Source organism: Rattus rattus, chromosome 16 (assembly GCF_011064425.1).
Source record: "Rattus rattus isolate New Zealand chromosome 16, Rrattus_CSIRO_v1, whole genome shotgun sequence".
Lineage (NCBI taxonomy): Eukaryota > Metazoa > Chordata > Mammalia > Rodentia > Muridae > Rattus > Rattus rattus.
In genome coordinates this window covers 32,488,610-32,512,012 of record NC_046169.1, presented here as the reverse complement: position 1 = coordinate 32,512,012, position 23,403 = coordinate 32,488,610, and the positions used below count along the sequence as shown (strand labels likewise).

Here is a 23,403-nt window from a genome sequence, read left to right as displayed (position 1 = left end):
TGTAAAATGACTGCTCACTCTCTGGTTTGCTTTGCTAGCCGGATTCCTGGTTGAACCCTGACTGAAAGTGAAGATGCGCTTAGCGTGGTCCTTCCCTTCTGATTAGCTATTGCTGTGCCTCTATCCACATCAGACAGCACAAACGTTAAGCAGTTTTCCTTTCTCTTGCAGCATGCAAATCAGCTTCAGAAACAAAGGTGGCGTCTCATGCTGTCCGGCAGCCTGTTTTCCTTCGAAGCATGTCTGCTCCTTCCGACCTGGAAATGATTGGTAACGAAGACTTGGAATTTACTAGAGCCAATCAGAGGTAACAGTCCTTCGCCAGAGTGGGCCCAGGGTGTACTTGCACATGGTTTCAGAATGGCTTCCTAAGCGTGGCTCCTGTTTGCTCATCTATTACAGTTCTGTTTTCTGTAGGCGTCGCCACGTGACCAGCCACCGCAGTAGCTCCTTTACACTCTTACAGTCACTGGCCATCGAGGACAGCAGGGACAAGCCCACTTACAGCGTCCTGCTTGGGCAGCTGTTTGCTTTCATTGGCACCAACCCTGACCAAGCGGTAGGTCACAATGTGCAGACCTCAGAGGAGTGGCCCCTGGCAGCTGGAACCCGTATGACAGTGGAAGTCAGCATCCCCCCTTTTGTGCATTTCAGGTGTCTAGTAGCAGCTTCCTTTTGGCTGCACAGACAAGATGGCGGCGCGGGAACACTCGGAAGCAGGCCCTGGTGCATATGCGGGAGTTGCTGACTGCCGCTGTGCGAGTTGGAGGAGTGACGCACCTGGTAGGGCCAGTGACAATGGTCCTTCAGGGGGGACCCAGGTCAGTGGTTTCTGTTAGTTTGCACTGTCCACCCACCATGGGCAAAAGCACATAGTGGAATTTGCTAATGTCTTTCCCCAAAAATGTTTTCAGGGGTGAGGTTTGAGACAGAGTTTAAAACAGCCCTGGATGTCCTGGCACTTCTCTGTAGACCAGGCTAGCCTCAAACTCAGAGATCTGCCTGCCTCTGCTGCCTGAGTGCTGGGATTAGACTTGTGTGCCACCACTGCCCGTCTGTCCTCAACTATTTTTATTGTGATGTTGATTTTGAAAACCATCTCAGGATATGTGACAGAATGTGAAGGTTTCTTACACCTGCAGTCCTCCATTGTCCCCCGTTCTTTTGGGGGGCTGTTGTATCAACCATGTGCAGAGCTCCTTAGTTCTCTTTGTCAACGTGAGCAAACGTCTGTGCAGAGATGACTTTCGTTACACGTTTTCCCTATGATTTAGATTGTCTTTCCAGCCCATCATTAGGGATCTGCTTCTTCATAGGGTTTCTTGTTTGTTTGCGTTGTTCTTAAGTTTTTATGTGTATGAGTACACTGTAGCTGTCTTCAGACACACCAGAAGAGGGTGCCAGATTCTGTTCCAGATGGTTGTGAGCCACCATGTGGTTGCTGGGAATTGAACTCAGGACCTCTGGAAGAGCAGTCAGAGCTCTTAACCACTGGGCCATCTCTCCAGCCCGATTCTTCATTGCTAAAGGCATCACAGAGCTCCACTATGCTGCTGTCTTTACATCTAACTCATGTCCAGTCACGGACACGTGGATCGGTCATTGTTTTCTCTCACTTCTGCACTGACTGCAGTGATGTAGTCAGCATCACTTCTCACACTTGTGATCATTTTCCTTGGCCAGTTCTAAGCCATCACTGTAAGCCCTGACTCAGGAGAAGGCTCACACATGTAGCTGGGAAGGTTTTCATAGCAGAGTACAGAGGTCCTCAGAGAACGGAAAAGATGGAAGCTGCCGCTGGGGCTGTGCCTTCTGCTGATCTTTGACGCAGTGTGGCCAGCGAGTAGAGGGCCAGCAGCTACTGAGGTGTTGTTTGGGGAAGTGTAGCATACTGTTACTGTGCAGTGTGTGAAGATTATCCTGTGTCATTCAGATGCTGATCTCTGCCCCACATCTGGTTACACTCAGGACATGCACTTGGATTGCTTATTCTAAGCATCCCCTGCCTCAGTATTGCATAGACATTGCTCCCCACTTATTCTCTGATTTGTCAATAGAAGCAGGTCAGCCAGTGGATGAGCAGAAGAGAGAATAGGGATGGACTTCTGATCCCAGCCATGGGAGGGGAAGAAAGATAGGAAGAGAATTCTGGCACGAGGAAAGGAGTCCATGGGAAGATATCATGGAGCAGAGGGAGAGGGAGAGGGGAAGAGGAGGAGAGGGAGGGAGGGAGGGACAGAGGGAGGGAGAGGGAGAGAGAGGGAGGGAGAGGGAGAGAGAGGGGGAGGGAGAAATACTAAAATAATATTAAAATGGAAGTATCTTAGGTATTTGGGCTGGGAGGTAGCCAGATTAGACCTAAGAATTGGAATAGATTAATACTGCACAGCTATTATGCCATAAAGCTTATAGTCTCGGTCTCATTTATTTGGGAGCTAGCTGGGGATAAAGAAAAAAATCATCTCTTTAAAATTGCCTTTCTTGAGAAACAACTCCAGAATGTCTGAGACTCGAAAGAAGTCCATGGCGGCTCCTCCCTGCCTTTTGCCCATCACAGTGGAAAATATCATCATGTTCAGAGCCAGTATTCCCTGTGACAAAGCCTGTGCTCACTAGCTAGACTACTTACGTGTGTGTGTGTGTGTGTGTGTGTGTGTGTGTGTGTGTGTGTGTGTGTGTGTGTATCCAGGTGGACACACAAACGGCACGGCTTGTGTGTAGCAGTCACAGGAGAGTTTTGTGACTTGGTTCTCTCATTCCACCTTGATGAGGCAGGGTCTGTTTTGCCCCTGAGCTTCAGGCCGGTTCTGCCGCTGCCTCCCTTGTGTCTGGAGGAGTGTTTCTGTTGAAGATGCCACCACATCCAGTGTTTTAGACTTACATTCATTCCAGGGATCACACTCTGCTTGTCAGGCTTTTGAAAATAGGACTTTTACTACCAAACCATCTCTCTGGCCCTCAGTTTCCTATTTTTAAATTCAACATTATTTGTGTTTATAAATGCAATTACATTACAAATATTTGTGGATAAATTTGATAATTTCAGTCCTAAATTAGTACTAAATAAGATAGAACCAGCCATGCTGTGAAAGGATCATTTCCCATCCCCTGGGCTCTCATCCTCTAGTACTTGGAGCATGACCTTAAAGGAGAAGCTTAGCTACTCTGTTTAGGCCTTGGTTTTTGCATTAGTGTAACTACAAGTCCAGTCCTCAGTGCTCCACAGGACATAACAGACATGCCTCAAATAAGTAGTTTATTAGCCAAAGCATTTGGGAAACGAGTATCCGTTTCCTGCTTATCAGACTGTTGTCATCAGAGATTCTAAAACCTGCAGTGGAGAGCCCTGTGTCACCTTCCCTAACCCAGACTGCCTGGGTTTTTTTAATGTTGTTGTTGTTGGTTTTTGTTTTCTGTTGATTTGTTGTGTCGCATCTTGTTTAAGGACCCCCGGCGTCCTTCCCAACACTCCTCTGTGCCCTGAAGCATTTGGCACTGAGCTTGGTGGTCCCCAAGGTGCCGCTGGCTCCAGATTCTTGTCAGGGGCTTCTCTGAAGAGCTGATGCATGCACTTCCCTCATTAAAGTCACTTATCATTGACGTCTTGGGGAAACCTGAACTTGAATTTGTCTCACAGAATTGAAGAGCTCACCTGTGGTGGGATGGTGGAGCAGGTCCAGGAAGCCTTCGGGGAGACCATGACGTCTGTTGTGTCTCTGTGTGCTCGGTACCCTATTGCTTGTGCGAACAGCATTGGACTCCTGTGTACCATACCTTACACCAGGTGAGTGGGCGTGTCCTTTGCCATTCCGAGGATAGACCAAATAATAGAGGACAACTTCTTGTTTTGTTTCATATGACTCAGTCCCTAACTCCAGGCCCCCACATACATAGTATACACCACACCAGACACAAACACACACACACACACACACACAAATAAAATCTTAAAGTTGAATTTACCTAATACCTCCTAAAGCTTTTGTCCTGCTATCAAGAATCTAAAGTTCCTTTTCTGAGTTGCTATGTGACTAAACGCTGCCACTAGAATTATATTACACTGCAGATTTGGAGGTTCAGGGAACAAAAAGATATATCTGGCAAGAGTCTTTTATCTTGGCACAATTCCCTTATTTCTTGGGTCACTTAATTAGTAGCTTGGAACTGTGTTGACAGACTCATTCCTTGAGTGCTCTTATAATAACAATTACTGGAATGGCAGATATGGGGGATGCGTAGTTGTTTAGAGCACTGGATGCTCTTCCAGAGGACCCAGGCTCAGTTCGAGGCACCCATATGGTGGCTCACAATTGTCTGTAACTCCAGTTCCATGGCCTCCAAAGGCAGCAGACACACATGGTGCACAGATAAACATGGAAATGGAGCTTATGAATAATTGTATAGAAAATAGATTATTGGGGTTGGGAATTTAGCTCAGTGGTAGAGCACTTGTCTAGCAAGCACAAGGCCCTGGGTTCGGTCCTCAGCTCCAGGAAAAAAAAGAAAAGACAACAGATTATTATTTGGTTTGTTACTGATATGACTCATCAGCTTCCAGCCTGCTGTCCTGTGTGAACAAACCCAGTTTTGAATGCCTGTCTTTAAGGACATCACCATGACAGGAACGGCATCCTAGGTGACTGTACATGGCAGCACCCTTAACAAAAGACATCCCTGATGCCCTGCAGCTTCCTGAGCCTTCACCCGGGCTCAGTGGAGTGCCTCCCCTCTGCTGTTCACCAGGAGTGAAGAGAAGTGCCTGGTCCGCAGTGGCCTTGTGCAGCTCATGGACCGACTCTGCAGCTTGAGCAGTCAGACCGAGTCCAGCTCCAGCGAGAAGCAGACGAAGAAGCAGAAGGTGGCCACCATGGCCTGGGCTGCCTTCCAAGTGTTGGCTAACCGCTGTGTGGAGTGGGAGAAAGAGGAAGGTGAGCAGACTTCTACTTCCTTTCTGTTCGAAGTGGGTGTGAGGGGAGGTCTTTATAACATGACCAATCAGGTGACCTTTGAGACTCTGCGTGGGTGTGGTTCTGTAAGAACTCACAGTTCCCCGTGGCTCCAGACAACATCCTGCCCTGTAAGGGAGATGCAAGATCATTTCCATGTAAATGTCCCTCTGGCACTAACAGTCTCCACATACATACTTCTGTGAAATAATCGTGCCACTGTATTTTTTTAAGATTTATTTATTATGTATAAGTACACCGTCGCTGACTTCCAACACACCAGAAGAGGGCATCGGATCTCTTTACAGATGGTTGTGAGCCACCATGTGGTTTCTGGGATTAGAACTCAGGACCTCTGGAAGAGCAGTCAGTGCTCTTAACCACTGAGCCATCTCTCCAGCCCATGCCACTTTTATTTAATTTTATTTGATTTTTCAAGAAAGGGTCTCTCTATGTAGCCCTGGCTATGCTGGAACTCATTCTTTAGAGCAGCCTGGCCTTGAACTCAGAGATCCACCTGCCCCTGCCTCCCGAGTGCCAGGATTAGAGGTGTGCACCACCACTGCCCAGCTACACTTATTTTTTTAAAGTTAACTAAAGAGCAGTTTTCCTCAGTGTTCAAGGTCTGTGCACTTACTTTGTTTTTAGTCAGCATCTCACTACATGATCCTGGCTGTCCTGGAATTCACTACACAGACCAAATTATCCTTGAACTCATAGAGATCCACATGCTTCCACCTCTTGAGTGCTGGGATTAAACGTGCCACCATGCCATAATTTTTGTTAGATACATTTGTGTGTGTTTGTGTGTGTGTGTGTGTGTGTGTGTGTGTGTGTGTGTGTGTGTGTCTGTGTGTATGCACATTGGTGATTTTTGTTCTTTTGGGTGTATATGTGTGGATGGGCACACTGTGAAGGACAGAGGATGACTTGTGGGGGTTAGTTCTTTCCTTTTGTCATGAGGGTCCCAGAGGTTGAACGCAGGTTGCTGGGCTGCCATAAGCCTGATTAACCACTGAACCAATTTGCAAACCCTGTTTGTATTTTAATGTCTAAACAGCCTATTCTATTATAAAATAGACAGACGAGGAGTTAAGCCATTGTTCCTTTAAGAACTGTGGTCTGGGGGCTAGAAAGTTGACTCAGTACTTAAACGTGCTTGCTGCTCTTTCAGAGGACCGTGCAGTTCCTAGCATCCATGTTGGCAGCTCACAACCACTGTAACTCCAGCTTCAGAGGAGCTCTTCTGGTCTGTTTAGCATCTGCACACACATGTACATATACATGCAAGCACACACACACACACACACACACACACACATTAAAATAATAAACATGTTTTAAAAAAATAACTGTGGTCTGACCATGCAAATTGGTAAAGAGATAGTAGTGTTGTGGGAGGAGCCAGGGCACAATGTCGTGCTCACTCATGCCGTGGGACAGACTGGCTGGGCTAGAGCCAGCAAGGCTCCTGGGGAGGGCGATGTGAGCAAGAGGACTGAAGAACTGAACACACAACATGCCTATGTCCGGGTTCTACACAGGCGTGGGAGACTCAAGACATGCTGTGCACTTTACAAAGGGTACTTAGGAAGTGAAACTAGGGTGACATGGAAACTGGTGTTATTATATCTGAATTAGGGGGAGGCCTCCTCTTAGCACTGAACGTTTATGTGTGGATATTGTCCAATGAGACTGACTGGTTAGTGTAACACTGAACAAGTACAGTGTGTCCAGAGGATGCTCTAATACAGGGAGAGAGGGGGAGGACTCACCCTGCAGGGAGACCCAGAGGGAGACTTCACCATGCCTACAGGCCCTGTGCTTTCCTTCAGTCCTCACTACCCTTCCTTTCCTCTCTCCAACTCTGAAGGTGGCTCCACAGAGGCTGTGCACTCGGGGCTGGCCCGGCAGGTGTCCAGTCTCCTCACCAATCACCTTGCCCGAGCTACTGAGTGCTGTGGCAACCAGGCTGCTGGGAACGACGCCCTGCAGGACGTCCTGAGTCTTCTCAATGACCTCTCCAGGTATGGAAGGCCCTGAGAGCTGAAGAGCAACCTGTTTTCCCCTCAGTGGCTGGAATAACTTTTGCTTCTGTTGGTTTTTGGAACATCTAAGTTCCTAGACCTTTTAAGACACTGGTGCTTCAAGAAGAATTCTAGAGAATAAAGTCGCTGAAACAATGTGCAGTCTGCAAATGGAAGGATTATCTAGAGGAGCAATGCACTGTTTTTCGCTTTATGACTTGGTGGCATCAGCTGCTGGCCTCACAGGCATTCCAGTTACACTCCCATTCAACCCCAATGTCAGCTCCCCAGCCAGGTTCCATTCGCAACACCGCACGCACACTCAGCCACTCAGGACCTGTAGTTACCTTGTTCTTCTGCACTGTATCCTTGAACGGAGTGGTCCTCTGTGGGCCTGATCACCCCGCATTCCCAGGTCATGTACTGACAGGTGCTTTGGCTTTTGCTGGCTCAGTAGGTTTGGCTGTGGCAGGTCACCCGTGTTGGGGGTTGTAGCAGTGTGTGACAGCTTTGCTCTTGGCACATACGTTTTGAGGGCCGAGATGTGGAATCGAAAAGCTGGTTTGGAGTTCTGGCTTTTGCACTCTTGGGAACACCATGGGCATGTGAGCTTGGCTACCAGAGTTCATAGAGGAGGGGGACACCAGCCTTCTCAGGTGTTTCCCATCCGTTATGAACACCTACTAAACACTTGCTCCGGATCATCATTCCCTGCACACCGTCCATGGTATCCTCCTCCTGAGGTCTCAGCTCCATGTTTGTCCAGCTTCACCTAGAGAAAACTTCTGACATCTGGGGTGATCTTCTCAGCACAGCGCCCTCTTTTCCCCCTGTTTTGCAGGAGCCACATAGGGAAGGCCATCTTGAGCCAGCCAGCCTGCGTTTCTAAGCTCCTCTCTCTACTGCTGGACCAGCGTCCATCGCCAAAGCTGGTGTTGATCATTCTTCAGTTATGCCGGGCTGCTCTGCCTTTGATGAGCGTGGAGGACTGTGGGAATGTGGAGCTCCCGCCCTGGAGCTACTCCGTCCCCTCCCTGAACAGTGAGCAGGAGGACCCCAGTGACCCTGCTTCCAAGATCGCCTCTCTGCTCTTAGCCAAGCTGGCAGACTATGTGGTCCCAGGTGAGGAGTGCCTGTCCAGCAGGATGGTCTGGGAGGTCAGTCCTGCTTGTGGCCAGGCCCCAGATGTGCCTGTGTGCTCTGTGATAAAGGAGAGAGACGGGAAAGGGAGGGGAGCCCCACAAATAGTCCTGCCATGTTTCTGAATGGGCCTTGATTTTTGCTTTAAGGATGTCAGACGGTTCTCTCTCCAACTGCTTCTGAACCTGACACCACATTGACAAAAACCAGTCCTAAGAATTCCTTAAAAGGAGATAAAGATCCTGGAGAAGAGAGTGAAGCGGTGGATGGCAAGCTCTCCATATTTATCCACAAGCGGGAAGACCAGTCCTCCCATGAGGTCCTGCAGCCATTGCTGAGGTGACTGCAATGACTGATAGTGATAGCTGCATGACATCAGAGGCCACCTGTGTCACAGGCACTGTGCTAACCCTGTGCTATGGTGACTGACTCAGTCCTCTTGACAACCCAAGGAGGCACCCACGGAGTCTGTCACTCCTGACTGCAGGCCTGGGCCTCTAGAACCCCAGTGTGAGCCAGCACAGGGCTCAAGCATGTGGTGAGCCTCCCGTGTCCTGTGGGGTCTGCAGTGACTCTGCGCTGTGAGAAGGACCGTCAGTGCTTCAGTTGTTAACACTCTACAGCCCTCTGCAGATTCGGACATGTCACCTTGTCCTTACAAGAAGGTGGGGGAGGCCTGCTGTATAGCCCAGGGTCACTTAGACGGCAGACCAGTCTCTTTGCAGTGTCTGTGAACTCATCCCCATGGGATGGATCCCTTGTTTGCCACAATGGCATATGAAAGCAGATAGCCTCGTGTGAGCATGGTCACAGTGAGTGTTCAGGTGGAGCCCTCCCATGTGGCTGCTCAGACCACCGAAGGATTGATGGGTCATTAGGAGGAGAGCCAGGCCTTTCCTCCCGCAGCCCTACATGCATGCTGCTGTTGAGCCTCCTGACAGACTGCCTCAGAGTTCAGAGTGCCTCCTTTATGCAGAGCCCTACCAAGCTGTCTTCAGGGCGTGATGTTTGCCCTGCTCTTTTGTTTGTGCTTCATTTTCATGTAGGTTCTTAATGTCAGAATCCTTTAGTTTTGTTTTCCAAGATAGCAGTTCTCTGTGTAGCAGCCTTGGTTGTCCTGGAGCTCACTCAGTAGACCAGGTTGTCCTCAAACTCAGAGATATCCACCTGCCTCTGCCTCCTGAGTGCTAATGTCAGAATTCTTACAAACAGACTTCGCGGGACTGGAGAGATGGCTCAGTGGTTAAGAGCACTGGCTGGTGTTCCAAAGAACCATGGTTCAATTCCCAGCAACCACATGGCAGCTTTCAACTGTCTGTAACTCCAGTTCTAAGAGACCTGACACCCTCACACACACATGCATGCAGGCCACACGCTAGTGCACATTAAAATAAGTAAACCAAAACACTTAAGAAAACAACAGACTTCGTTTTGGGTCCTAAAATGTCTGTAATTATGAAGGAGGTTATTTTTAAGGGAGAGTGTGGATTTTAAAAGCTACCTTTAGATGCCGCAAGACGGTGCAGCAATAAAGCTCATTGCCGCTCAGCCTGGTGACTCGGGCTTTATCTCCACAACCTACTTGGCGCAAGGAGGGAACCGACTCCTATGAGTTGTCCTCAGCTGTCTACACCCATGCTGTGGTGCATGAGCACATGCGCACACGTGCATACACTAACGCCAGTTTTAGCATTGAATGGCGCCTGCACATGATTAGGTTACTGGGTAACACAGCCCTCTTGTCACATTCTCCTGTCACAGTGGCTCACCTTCTCTGCCTTCCTTCTTGCAGCAGCTCAGAAGGACGGCCCTTTCGACTTGGTACTGGTGCCAACATGGAAAAAGTTGTGAAGATGGATCGAGACATGACCAAGGTAACCACATGGGGAAAACTGACAGAAGTGCCTTTGCCACACTTTGGACTTCCAGAAGAAGTCAGGCATTTTTGTTTTGTCTTTTTTTTTTTTTTAAGCTTTATTATCTATAAGTACACTGTCACTGACTTCACCAGAAGAGGGTATCAGATCCCATTACAGATGGTTAGAGCCACCATGTGGTTGCTGGGATTTGAACTCAGGAACTCTGGAAGAGCAGTCAGTGTTCTAAATCGCTGAGCCATCTCTCCAGCCCTTGCCTGTATTTTTAAGAAATTATTTTTTAAGAAATTGATTCAGTTGGAGGTGTTAGCATCGACTGCAGTCCCAGCTGAAGCTCCATTTGAGACCAGCCTGAGGCATAGGTGAGACCAGTCTGAGCTAGGTGAGACCAGTCTGAGCTAGGTGAGACTAGCCTGAGCTAGGTGAGACTAGCCTGAGCTAGGTGAGACTAGCCTGAGCTAGGTGAGACTAGCCTGAGCAGTACTGAGACCAGCCTGAGTAGTAGGTGAGATCAACCTGAGCAATGGAAACAAGGCAAGTTAGGTGTCAGCTCAAACTTACTAAGTAGCCAAGAATGATTTTCAAATCTGATCCCACTGCCTCCATTCGCCATGAGCTGGGATTACAGATGTGCGCCTGGTGTCTGCAGTGCTGGGGATTGAACCCATAGCCTTATACGTGCTTGGTAAGCACTCTACCAACTAAGCTACATTCCTCATAAAAGAACTCTTAGACTCGACCCACAATTTTTTCTTAGCCTTTTAAAGAAAGGTTTATAGTCTTAAAATAGTTTAGAAATTGAAAGCTGCTAAGAGAATAACACTCAAGAATTACCAGGGCTGAGGGTGTGGCTAGGCTGGCAGAGCGCTTGCCCTGGGTTTAATCCTCAGCACTTTGTAAGCCAGGAGTGGTGACCTGCACCCGTGACCCCAGTGCTGGAGAGGTTAAGGGGTAAGAGAATGAGAAGTTTAAGGTTTCCCATCACTGTATCTCAGGTTTGAAACTCACCCGGCATACATAGAGTCTTAAACAACAGACAAAAGGGATTATAGACAGATCATAAAGATGTAAAATATGTTCACACTCACAGTTCATTAAAGGAAGAAAAGCAACAGCTATGAACAGTTTTATAAACCATATTTTAATCAGGTATTGTTATGAGATGGTAACACTCATTAGTATCGAGCGTGGGTGAATGCACATCTTAAAATCCAGGGGGTTTTGAAACCCACCGTGGGGGCGTGCGCCTTTTATCCCAGCACTCAGAGGCAGATACAGGTGGTCAGAGTTGGCTAGCCAGGGCTACATAGTGAGGTCACAGCATGTTCTTCGGATTTATGTGAAAACCAAACAGAACACAATCTATGTATATAAAAATACGGGATAGCTAAAGACATTAACACTCGGATAACGAGATGTCAGGCGTGTCGAAGCAAACCAGTCCAGCAGATTGTGATGTGTGTAGAGCAGGACACTGTAATCACAAAAGGATAAAACCCACGGGATTCAGAGTTTACAGAAATTGTAACGTGTGCGTGTTTCATGTTGTTTGTGGTATTGATCACTTTGGTGATGGGGAAGAGATCTGAGAGAGTCTGAACTGGGAAGAACGAATGAGCCATGCAGGTGTCTTCAACCCAAACCCCAGGGTGGCTGCTGTGAAGTGATCACAGAAGAGGCCTCAGCCGCCCTCAGGAAAGCAACCAAGTGGGCACAGTCGGGCCTCATTGTCAGTGTCGGGCCACCAGTGGAATCCATCAACCCAGAGACTGTGAGTGGGCTGTCCACAGGTGACAAGAAGAAAACGGCCCAAACCTCCATCTGCCGAGAAAGGAACTCGGAACTGGCCAGGTGAGGCTCTCCGTGCTCCCCTGGCAGTGCTCCTCCAGACACTGCAGAGTGGTCTGTTAGTAGGGTTTGAATCTCTACCATCCCTGACCTGCTGAAAGTAAGGAGAGGGGACAAGAACTACTCAGTAGTAGCGGCTGCTCCCAAAGCACTGCCTGGGACTGCTCAGGGGAGAGCCAGGGCTGCTGAGGCTCCCAGCCAGTGAACATGGCAGCTAGAGGAGCCTCCCCATGTCAGCCAACTGTTCGCTCACAGCGCTTCCTTCTCCACTGTCTTCCCCAGGCTAGAGTCAAGGGGAGAGCTCCTGGAAGGGCTCATGGTGCTGCAGGGAGTGACTGCAGCAGTCTGGGACTCTTTGATCCCCAAGGTTTCTGTGCTAAGAAGCTTGGGGTCATTGTTACAGGGTTAGTCAGTCAGCATTTCCTAACTTACTTACCTCTGGTTTGGAGGTTCAGGTGCTGGTATTGCCATGACAGATCCTCTGCACGACAAAGTGTTTCCATGTCCATGTAGGAGCGAAGGAGAGTTGGAGGAGCCATGCTCAGGCCTTTATACAGCCCTCCTGTAACTAGCCCCTGTGAAGCCAAGTCCCAGTCATCCACAAACCTCCAGTCTCCCATTAGCTCCACCCTAGGACCACACTTGAATCACTGTGGGCCCTCGGGAGACAGATGATACTTAGAGCATAGCACAGAGGATTCTCCACACCCCCGCCCCACAAAAAATCAAGAAGTGTTTTCTTCTTGGTGTTCATTTGCTTGTCATTTGTCAGTCAACAAGTTCTGTTTGTTATGTGTGAGCCCTTCATCGGGTGTGAACAGGAAATGTTTCCATCCTACATTAGCTCTGAAACCACTTTTCTGTAACCCTTCCCCACAACTACCAACACACACACACACACACACACACACACACACACACACACACACACACACACACACACATACACAGTTTCTCTGTGTAGCCCTGGCTGCCCTGGAACCTACTATAACAACCAGGCCGACCATGAAGATCCACCTGCCTCTACCTCCCCAGCCTTTTCTGTACTTTTAGCCATCACTGAGCATTGAAATGCTTCTGTGTTCACACTTGCAGAACTGACCCCGTGCGCCCCTTCATCAGTGGGCACGTAGCAAACAGTATGGCCGCAGAAGTGATCGCCTTGCTTCATAGCCTGCTAATGGCGCCAGAATCTAATGCTGCTCAGATATGGACCACAACAGCAGAAAAGGTTAGTGTGGGGCTGCTGCTCAGTCAAGGGAACGAGAATGAAAACCTTAGACAGGGTCACCTGAAGAGAGCATTCCCGAGTTAGTCAGACACAGCTACACTCCGGCAGTCTCCCCTGCCCTGCCGAGTGTCCGCATGTCAGAGAGACGTAACAGCCCTTGTTTCTCTTTGTTTGCCTCAGACTGTTACCGATGTCCTGTATTCTTGATTTATTGGCCATGTTCAGTCTATTGCAAGTCCTAGGAAGGCCTCTGTGCCATCGCTTTGCTGAGTGCTCTGTCTTGCACTGACGCCTCACACAGTGGTTTAGGTGCCAGATCCTCAGCTCTGTAATTACCCTTTCTACGGCCACTCCTCAGGCCAGGGCCTGAAGCATGCCCTGGAGCTGAACTCAGAAATGCAAAGTGGGAATGGTTTCCCTCAGTGAATGCCTGCTGGACCTTGGTTGGTGATAGCTTCTCCCATATTATAGTGTTGTATATTCCTGTTCTGCCTGATACAGTGGTGCCCATGGTAGAACAGCACTGGCTACACCTGGTAGTTTTTGTCTCTCCTATATCCAGAGTTCCTGTGATAGCTGGGCACCAGGTCACCGTTAGTCATTTCATTGGTTTTGGGACCAATAGCCAATAGCCAGTGCTTTAATTCCCAATGCCTGCCCCCCAAGATGTATTTATTTTATCTTATGTGTCACTTTTGCCTACATATGTATGTGTACCATGTGCATACCGTATGCTTATGAAAGTCAGAAGAGATTGTTAGACCCTGTGGAACTGAGTTACAGATGATTGTGAATCACCGTGTGGATGCTGGGAACCAAACCCAGGTCCTCTGTGAGAGCAGCACCTGCTCTTAGCCACTGAGCCGTCTATGCAGCCCGACCGCCCTCCTCCTCACACACAGGTTTTGTCTCGAGCGTTGATGTACATTCCACAACTAGGGAAATATGCAGAAAGCATCCTGGAAAATGGGAGCAGCAGTGGCAGGAAACTCGCCAAGCTTCAGAGGATTGCACGCCAGGCAGTTGCCGCCCTCTGTGCACTGGGAGGCTTTAAAGAGACCATCAAGATTGGCTCCGAGGTCCAGGTAACCCACCGCTGCTTTCCCTCCCCAAACCTCACCTCAGCTAACCTGCGCTCTAACTCCTATCGTTTACCCAGAGGGGCAGCAAGCCTTGTTCCATCAAACTAAGGAGTAAAACTCAAAACCTCCTGAGTTTCCCTCGACATTACTCTGTGCATTGCTCAAATGCTAAGGCAGTGCTGTCTGATGTCCCCGTGGGACTCGGGTCCTAGGGCATCAGTAATGCTGAAAGCTCGAGATGATAGTGTGTTTCATTGCAGAGAGCTCATTGCTGTGGGCTTGTGACCTCCATCATGTCTTTGGCTTGGCTGCACCTCAGAATCCGTGATTACCATAGCTCCAACGTGACAGCTGCAAAGCCCTCCTCTTGTTCCCCATAGATAGCTGTGCTCACTCGACCCGGGCAGGCGCTGCTAGTAATCTCTGTCACCAGGTTTTAGGTAGAGGAATATCGGGAAGCATTGGAGTTGTGGCTTCTATCAATGAACAGGAAGGCATAGCCACAGTCAGATTCCCTCCTGTGGACTGCAGAAGGACGTCACAAGCAGCAGACACGCTGACTATTCCTTTGTCTAGACTCTGTGTTCCACGGTCAGAGGTAAGGCGATGCCGGCCTGCTTGGTCAAGCCCCTGTGTAGGTGCTGACTGTTGTGTGGGCGGGCAAACGCTGTAGAGACGTGAGGGTGGTACCAGCCGTAACAATTTCACAGTAACATGGGTAGGAAGATTTTCATCCGGATGTTAGCCTGGGAATAATCCAGTGTATGACAGTTTTGGTTGCTTCGATGTGGTTTTCTGTGGCGGTTTTGATCACACACTGACCATGCCTTTGTTTCTTGTGCCTTTTGCCTTGGCCTGCGCTCCTGTCACAGGCACTGCCTCTTCATAAGCTGTCCATTACTGAGAAGGTGGTCCAGGCAGTGCAGTCCATGCTGCTCCCTCAGGAAGGAAGCCTGTCTATCCACACCTCTCTTCCTGCAACAGGAGATGGCTCGGCACCTGTCATGGCAGTTGTCCGGCTTCTGGCTGAAATCAGAACCAGGTAAGTTGGCCTGGCCTTAAAGGTCCATAGCCCAAAGTTCACGTCAGCTAAGAAACAGGCACCATAGTCACGCAGCACTTGCCGCAGCGTGCGTTCCCAGTTCCTGCACCTCTGATTGCTGGTGCTTCCTGTGCCTCACCGTACGGCTGAGCCGTTCACACCGGCTGCAGTGCGCCATGCCGTGGAAGCTCACACCTGCGCCGCACTGGCTGCTCTGCTGAAAGAACCCGTTTACAGCAGGAATCAAGTGACTCAGTTCCATCACTTTCCAACCTGGTGACAGGAAAATGTGTCAGAGAGTCTCTGTCTGCCTACAGACACATTGACTCTCCACTAAACAAGCGTGCAGGGTCTCCTGCAGAAACTTTGCAGATGTGCGCTGGCCTACATGAGAGAAGTCAGAGTGTAGACTTCCGGTCTCTGGATTTGCCGCCCTAACTTGTGCAGCACTCTCATTGCTCACAAGGCTCAGTGACGCAGATCCATAACGACTGATCACTGGTACCCTGTGTCCCTCAGTAGAAGCTGCGTTGCAGCAGTGACTGGGCAAAGGCTCCTTAGACATCCCATGGTGTCTGTGAGGAGTGGTTACAGAGCCATCCTCAAGTACAAAATCTGCGGCTGCCCACATCCTCGTATAGAGCAGCACAGCACGAGTATGGAGCCCGCACGTCCTCCAGTACTGTCAATGCCTCTGGGTTTCTGAGCTTCCTGTGCATGCCAGTGCTGTGGAAGGATTGCTGTGCCACTGGCTTTGTTTGGGGACAGTGACCAGCAGAGAAGATCCGTAGACATTTAGTGCAAGAGAAGCTTTTTCCAAGTATTTTCAGTTTGGATGGTCAGATCCCTAGCTCCAGACCCCCATGGGTGTGAAGGGCCAACTATGTATTTCAGAGAGGGTCTGCTGTGGAAAATAAGTCTAAACGACAAGTTTGATTGAAGCGTTTTCACAGTTGATGTCTTAAAGAATGAATATTGACACATTGTGACTCTTTTATCATTAAGAGCCTGCCTGGTCATGGCACAGCTTTTAGAAGACAGCCTGTTTTGTGAGGAATTCATACAGCAGTGTCCAGCAGCAGTGGAAGTCCTGAACCTCGTAGCCCAGGAGTGCAGTGCGGGTGAGTGCCAGTGAGCCACTGTGCGGTGCCTCATGAAGTGCACACACACACACACACGCGCACGCGCACACGCGCACGCGCACACACACGCGCGCACGCGCACACACAGAGTCTGCTGCCTCTGCTTTCCAGGAAAGCGGACCAGGTCCCTGCCCAAGTGCTCTCTTTTCTTCGTTCACATTAACTCACTGATGGCTGCGCACTCTGACTGTGGGTTGGCGACATTTGGATTCTAAGTGCAGACTTTGTATTGGTGTCCTTCTTCAGGATGGCCTGCATTTAAGAAGTTCAAGGATTTTTTTGTTTTTATTTTTTTGTTCTTGTTTGTTTGTTATTTAGTCTCACTGTATAACCACAGCATCCTGGAGGTTTTGATTTAGACCAGGATGGCCTCATACAGGGATCCACCTGCCTGATGCTGGGATAAAGGCAGTGCCACATGCCCAGCCACTGACGCTTACAATCAGCTTAGGTGGCCTCGTGCCCTCAGCTAGCATGAGGGGGGCCTGCCAGCAGTCCTATAACTCTGGTTAACTTATAGGCCAGCCAGAGCTAACTTGTGAGTTTTAGGCCAGCCTCGGCTATACACAACGGCCCTATTTTTAAACAATAAAATAAGAGAGTGGGGTTCCAATTTTTTCAGATAAGAACCCTAAGAGTCATTTGCTAAGTGTTTGTCTTATGCCTGAGCTTGTGGACGGGCTTTGCTTAAGTTCCACAATCTCATCTTGAAAGCCTGTGTAGGCCTAGGTGCTCCCAGTGCTCTGGGATTGGGGTTGGAGGCCCTGGGGAATACCACGTCCAGGCCGCTGTCCTCCAGGCCTGTGGCTGTTGAGCTTTGTGAGGAGCCCGAAGGCGGCTCTGGGTACTTCCTCTTATGTAAGGATGTAAGTGGGCCCCGTGTGTAATGGTGTCCTTTTGGTGCCACTCCTGGAATCCATTTCATGGTTTGCTATGTCCTCCACAGGTGAGCGGCTTGCAGTTGTAGAGGTGCAGTGCGAGAGGCTCAGGATGCTCTATCGGGACTGCGCTCGGCCTCCTCCGCCTCCACTGCAGGCCGACCGGAGACAGGTGAGACACTGCTGCCTCTCTGCAGACTGCGACTCAGCCGCTGAGGAAGGACAGGTGTCACATTAGACAGTGCGCTGCAGCTCTGAGGTGGCGCTCCTGTCTCCGAGGAACACGTGCAGTCTTTGGCAGCTACACTGTCACCTTTGGATGTCCAAGAGTGCCGAGCTGACACTTTGAATGTTGGAACATTACACTACGCAGCAGGATTTTATTAATCTCTCTGAAGTCTGAATAAAAAAAGATAGCTTTAAACAAAAGCTAGGGAACTGGAGAGATGGTAAAGTGTTTGCCACGCAGAGTTGGACGCCAGCTATGTCTATAACCCCAGCGCTGGGGAGTCAGGAAGTCCCCCGGGCGAGTCTAACCAATCGGTGAAAGACTCTGTCTCAAAAACCAAAGCGAGCTGTGGTTGGAAATACTAGACTGCAGTATTCAAATAATTAGCACATGGCTGAGTAATAGCAAATATGAAAAATGCTGCGTTTTTATGTTTGTAGCAGCTTTACTTACAATACTCAAAAATGAAACCTGCTTCAATGTCCATCAAATGTTGAATGAATTGGCAAAATAAGATAATACCGAAGCATGAGTCATGACATAAACAGATAGCGGCCACCCGCATGGTCCCACAGGTGTCCAGATCCCATGTGTGTATAGAAAAACTGCAGAAGCAGCAGCAGGTGTGACGGGCTGGAGGAGGACAGAAGTGAGTGAGAGGCTGGAGCTTGGCTTCTGCTGAGTGTGGGGTTGCTTACAGCAGGGGAACAAATGCTCTAGACCAGAACTTTACAACTCCACGCGCACACCAGAAGGCAGGGGTGTGTGACTCGGCGTGGGCAATCATGTGGTCTGAGAGGCGTGTAGATACGTCGGTGTCCATAAACAAAGCCTGCACCAGTCTCACTTGGCATCCGGCCGTCTCTGGGTACCCTGTGGACACACTGAGGTACTCATGTGTCCGCATCCAGCTTGTTCTCTGCAGCGGGTGAGTCCCAGCAGCAGCAGTGCTCACCACACGCTGTGCGCACGAACGCTCAAGGCCGCATTGGCAGGCTTGTGGCCTGACGGTGCCCTGGCAGCCGTACCCTTCCGTGGCTGCGGTTCTCTGGGATGTGCTGGAATGGGTGGGTGGAGAGAAACTCTCATAGGGAAGCCTGACGCTTGAGCCATGAAGTATTGGAGCGTGAGGAGACAGACAGCCGCCTAAGAAAAATCCTCTCCCCAAGGAGTGTGTCCTTGGAGTGCAGCTCCTCTTTAAGGGCTGAGCATCCATGCAACCATGTGAGGAGGAGCACAATGAGAGAGAAATGAATAAAGAGAAAACCAAAGAGCAGCTTCATGAGCCCGAGAAGGAGCAATGGGGAGGCAGCCAGGAGGATGAGCAGCTGCAGCTCAGGGGTCACCTCAGTGGGGCTGGCAGGCAGAAGGGCTTGTCTGTCTGCCTGTCTGTCTCTGTCTCTGTCTCTCTCTCTCTGTCTCTGTCTCTGTCTCTCTGTCTCTCTCTCTCTGTCTCTGTCTCTCTGTCTCTCTCTCTTTAAATAAAACCAAAACCAAGTTCTCATTGGGACTTTAACAAAAAAACAAAAACAAACAGAATGTTCATGCCGGGCGTGGTAGCACACACACTTTTAATCCAGAGCACTTAGGAGAGGAGGCAGCGGCAGACTGATCTCTGTGAGCTTGAGGCCAGCCTGGTCTGCAGAATGAGTTCCAGTACACAGAGAAACCCTGTCTCTAAAGATCAAAAGCAAAATCGAGAAGCTTCTCAAGATTAAGTTTTACTTTGTGTCTGGATGTTTCCCCTGCCTGTGTGAGACCAGAAGAGCTACCAGTGCGCTCAGCCTCTGAGCCCTCTCTACCCAAAGACAGGCTTCCATATGTATAATGTGGGTGCACGGGGATAGTGTCGTTGAATGGGAGGCCTTGCATAGCAGGTGTAAGACTTTGGGGTCCATTCCCAGCATTATAACAAATGAAAAGGAGAAAAGACAACCCATGCTTCGATCACATTGGGAAAGAGTAATGAGATTTTCTGCTTTGTTGAGTGGAATCCTCCTTCCTGTCCCCCATTGCAGCCCAAAGAGATCACCTGGAGCCCTTCTCGAGTGTTCCCTCCAGTTCGCGCCTGCATGTTCTCATCTCACCTCACCTCTGTCACCTTCCTGGCTGACCCCAGTGCTGGAGGAGGTCTTCCCCGGGGCACGTTCATCTATGCCACCTCCCCACTGCCAGTTCAGGTGAGAAGGTGCATGTCAACCTGCCTCCTCTCTACCTCAGACGAGAAAGAAGCGGCAGGTGCTAGGCCTGGCCACTTGCCCCTCTGACATCACCCTCTGCTGCTGTCTCTTCAGGCCCCGTCTTTCTACTGGGAAATTGAGATTGTTTCCTATGGAGACACTGATGACGACACTGGACCAATCGTCTCATTTGGCTTTGCTACAGAGGCTGAGAAGCGTGATGGGGCGTGGACCAATCCGGTGGGCACTTGCCTCTTCCACAAGTAAGTGGCTGTTCTTACTTCAGAGGAAACAACAGCGCGCTGCCGGGCATGGTTGGGCTCGCCTTCAGTCCCAGCGTTCAGGAGGCAGCAGATCTTTGTTTGAGGGCCACCTGGTCCATTAGTAAGTTCCAGGCCAGCCAGGGCTGCGTGGTGATACCCTTTCATAAGAATGGTTCAGGGTTCCAGAGAAAGTGACTTCCCCCAGGTGTTTATGGGTATTCAAGGAGCCGAAGGGCCATTGTGTGATTGAGGACGTTCAGACAGAAAGTGCCATTTTCCTCTGTGGAGGCTTTTGTTCCTCCACATGGTTCTTGCCCAGTTGTTCTGCAACAAGAAACTTGTTTTTTTTCTTTCCCAGTCAATCCTGAATCCATGTACCATGATGCTTTTCTGTAGACTGGGCTTTGCTGGGCTATTGTAATACTAACAGGACAGTAGAGTAGCCTTAAGCCAAGTGTGGACAGTGCTAGTTGGAAGTCTGTAGTGTTTGGGAAAGCATTGCTCTTGGCTCTGGGATTCCTTCCTTGCCTGCCCTTCCTTCTCTCCCTCCTTCACTCCACATGAGTCTAAGCCTCGACTCTCTTGTTCTCCTCCCAGCAATGGCCGAGCTGTGCACTACAATGGCTCCAGTCTGCTGCAGTGGAAGAGCGTCCGCTTAGATGTCACACTCTCTCCTGGTCAGTGCAGCGGGGCCTTCTTACTCTGCATGCTTCTGTGGGTGCCAGCCTTGGACCTAGATGGTTTAAAGTTAAATAAACTTAGCAATTGGAAATGGGTCGTTTGTCTTGGAGTGAAAAGCAAACACCTGCCCTTGTCGTCTGACTTTTCCACCACAGCTCTCGTATTCTGAAGCCATTACCCTAGAGCCTCCACCTTGTAACGCAGGGGACACACATGGCTGCTTTTGTCCCTCACCGCGTAGTTCCAAATTAGTTCACCTGATAGTTAAGGAGGAAATGTGTGTGTGCTTCCTGCTCTCTGCTGTAGGTGATGTGGCAGGGATCGGCTGGGAACGGACCGAGGGGACTCCACCTCCTCCAGGGCAGCCAGCCAAAGGTCGGGTGTACTTCACATACTGCGGGCAGCGCCTCACACCGTACCTAGAAGATGTCTCAGGTGGGATGTGGCCTGTGGTTCACATTCAGAAGAAGGCAAGTCACCTCGATAGGAGAGAAGAACAAATTCTTTTCAGAAGTGCGTCCTGACTAGAAAGGGACAGGGCTTTGTGTAGCTGTCCTCTGCACAGTGATGGGCATGGGGAGCCTGCAGAAGTGATTCCTTGCTTCCCTGATGGACCCTGCAGGCTTGGGGCTGCCGACGCTGTGTCCAGAGCATAGCCTGCTCTTGTTCCGACCTCCCCTTAGCCATCCTTCCTTAACGAGGACAGAAACACCACTGAAAAGAGCTTGTGAGAGCAACCCTCTGAGTCATGTAGAATGGCAGATGCTTGGAGAGTTTTCTGGGAAAGACTCAAAAGTTCAACATTCCTCTGACCCCAGCACCCAACACACCTAATCACACACAGGCTCACTCACACCCACATTTATACATACATACACGTTCACAGGGGCACACCGTCTCACACACATGCTCACACACACACACACACACACACACACACACACACACACACACACACACACACACACAGGCTCCTGTTGATTTTGAAGGAGCACCTAGGACAGCCTGCTGCTCTGTACAGCATTATTACTGATGACGTGCTGCTGCAGCCCCCATCTTCGTCCATTTCCCAGTGCATAGCCAGATGCCCATCCACGTGGACGCCACACTGGTCAGCAGCAGAATACATGTTCAAAGTGAGCTTCTCTAGCCTTCCTGTCTCAGGAAAAGTAGCATTCCTCTCCTTGTCCCATGCTTCCATTCACTCAGCAGATGTGTCCCCAGTGTCTGTGTGTGAGCACCATGTAGAACTTAGGCAGAGAGCAAGGCATTGATGCTGTACGTCTTTGTCGTGCTATAATCAATTGGAGCAGTTAGACATTAGTCTGATAATCACAGGAACGTATGGAGGTAGTCACAAAGTAGTAAATCCTTGGAATGAAAGTCTAGTCTCTAAGTGCCAGGCGTATCCCTGTCCTCTGAAGACATGGTAGTTAAGCTAACCTGGAGACCGTCCCACTGTCTGGGAAGTTAGAGGGGAGACTTCCAGGTAGAGGGAGGAGCAGCATGTGCAGTGGTGTGGCATAGAGCACAGCCACTGGCCTGGTGCAGTGGTGCAACCTTGATATCCAGTTCTTGAGAGCCAAGTCAGCAAGAGAGAGAGAGAGAGAGAGAGAGAGAGAGAGAGAGAGAGAGAGAGAGAGAGACAGAGACAGAGAGAGAGAGAGAGAGAGAGAGAGAGAGAGAGAGGCTCCTCTGGCCGTAACTCTAGTCCCAAGGGATTCCATACTCTTCTGGCATCTCAAGCACCAGGCACACATGTGGTGCACAGCATACATACAGGCAAAATTCTCACACACATGAAAGAAAGAAAGAAAGAAAGAAAGAGAGAGAAAGAGAGAAAGAAAGAGAGAGAGAGAAAGAAAAAGAAAGAAAGAAGAAGGAAGGAAGGAAGGAAGAAAGAAAGAAAGAAAGAAAGAAAGAAAGAAAGAAAGAAAGAAAGAAAGAAAGAAAGAGTGAGTGCAAAAGAAGATGATTGTTGAAAGTTTGAGGCTAGCCTGGGCTACATAGCAAAACCCTGTGGACCAGGAGTGGGTACAAGTGTTAGTGACAGTGACTGGCAAGAACCTGAGCTCTGTGACAGGAGGGCCAAGGGAGGCAGACAGCTGTGCAGCTCTCCAGGCACAGCTCACACATGCCTGCTCCTGGGCCTGCGTCTCCCACCTGCCGTCTCTTGGGCCGGTCTTTAGATTTAGCAACCACTGAGGTGTACTTCATTGTTCATAAATCAAAAAGACAGAAAGAGGGGTTGGGGATTTAGCTCAGCGGTAGAGCGCTTGCCTAGCGAGTGCAAGGCCCTGGGTTCGGTTCCCAGCTCCGAAAAAAAAAAAAAAAAAAAAAGACAGAAAGAAAGTGTAAACAACCTAAATCCTATATGTGCTCTTTCTAGAACACAAAAACTCGAGCCAATTTTGGCTCCCGCCCGTTTGCGTATGCTGAAGGACAGGCCCACCGTAACGCTGCTGACCTGTGCACTGACCTGGCAGAGGAGATCAGCGCTAACTTCGAAGCCTTGCCATTCGCCATGGCATCTGACAGTGACAACGATGCTGGCACCAGTATTGCGTCAGACCCAGGCAATCATGGGCCACCATGCCGGATTGCAGCAGTGGCCACAGCCCAGCAGCGTAAGCCCCGTCCTCCCCCTCACCCCCGCTAGTGCTGTTGTGAGTGCTGTGAATTCTTCCAGTCCACTTAGCTTCGGCATCCACAGTGCAGGGACACAGCCTCGTAGAGAAAGACAGGGGGCGGGGCAGACTGGAGTGTCCATACGTGGTGCTAACCATGCACGTGGAGGAAGTATAGTGCAGGGAGCTAAAAGCCCAGACACGTATATG

General features: G+C 49.8%; 1 protein-coding gene across 2 annotated transcripts in view; it reads left to right on the top strand.

The window, feature by feature from the left end:
- Hectd4 (HECT domain E3 ubiquitin protein ligase 4) overlaps positions 1 to 23,403 on the top strand; it is a 150,667-nt gene that overhangs the window by 88,058 nt on the left and 39,206 nt on the right. For both annotated transcript variants that reach the window (XM_032886787.1, XM_032886788.1), the window contains exons 30-50: positions 172 to 307; positions 418 to 559; positions 655 to 821; positions 3,638 to 3,784; positions 4,744 to 4,928; positions 6,820 to 6,973; positions 7,815 to 8,095; positions 8,263 to 8,452; positions 9,906 to 9,987; positions 11,639 to 11,841; positions 12,934 to 13,069; positions 13,972 to 14,154; positions 14,585 to 14,749; positions 15,024 to 15,193; positions 16,199 to 16,314; positions 17,282 to 17,385; positions 19,461 to 19,622; positions 19,737 to 19,885; positions 20,483 to 20,562; positions 20,873 to 21,036; positions 22,956 to 23,193. In XM_032886787.1, the coding sequence (XP_032742678.1) occupies positions 172 to 307; positions 418 to 559; positions 655 to 821; positions 3,638 to 3,784; positions 4,744 to 4,928; positions 6,820 to 6,973; positions 7,815 to 8,095; positions 8,263 to 8,452; positions 9,906 to 9,987; positions 11,639 to 11,841; positions 12,934 to 13,069; positions 13,972 to 14,154; positions 14,585 to 14,749; positions 15,024 to 15,193; positions 16,199 to 16,314; positions 17,282 to 17,385; positions 19,461 to 19,622; positions 19,737 to 19,885; positions 20,483 to 20,562; positions 20,873 to 21,036; positions 22,956 to 23,193 (3,354 nt within the window). The remainder of the gene's footprint in view (positions 1 to 171; positions 308 to 417; positions 560 to 654; positions 822 to 3,637; positions 3,785 to 4,743; positions 4,929 to 6,819; positions 6,974 to 7,814; positions 8,096 to 8,262; positions 8,453 to 9,905; positions 9,988 to 11,638; positions 11,842 to 12,933; positions 13,070 to 13,971; positions 14,155 to 14,584; positions 14,750 to 15,023; positions 15,194 to 16,198; positions 16,315 to 17,281; positions 17,386 to 19,460; positions 19,623 to 19,736; positions 19,886 to 20,482; positions 20,563 to 20,872; positions 21,037 to 22,955; positions 23,194 to 23,403) is intronic.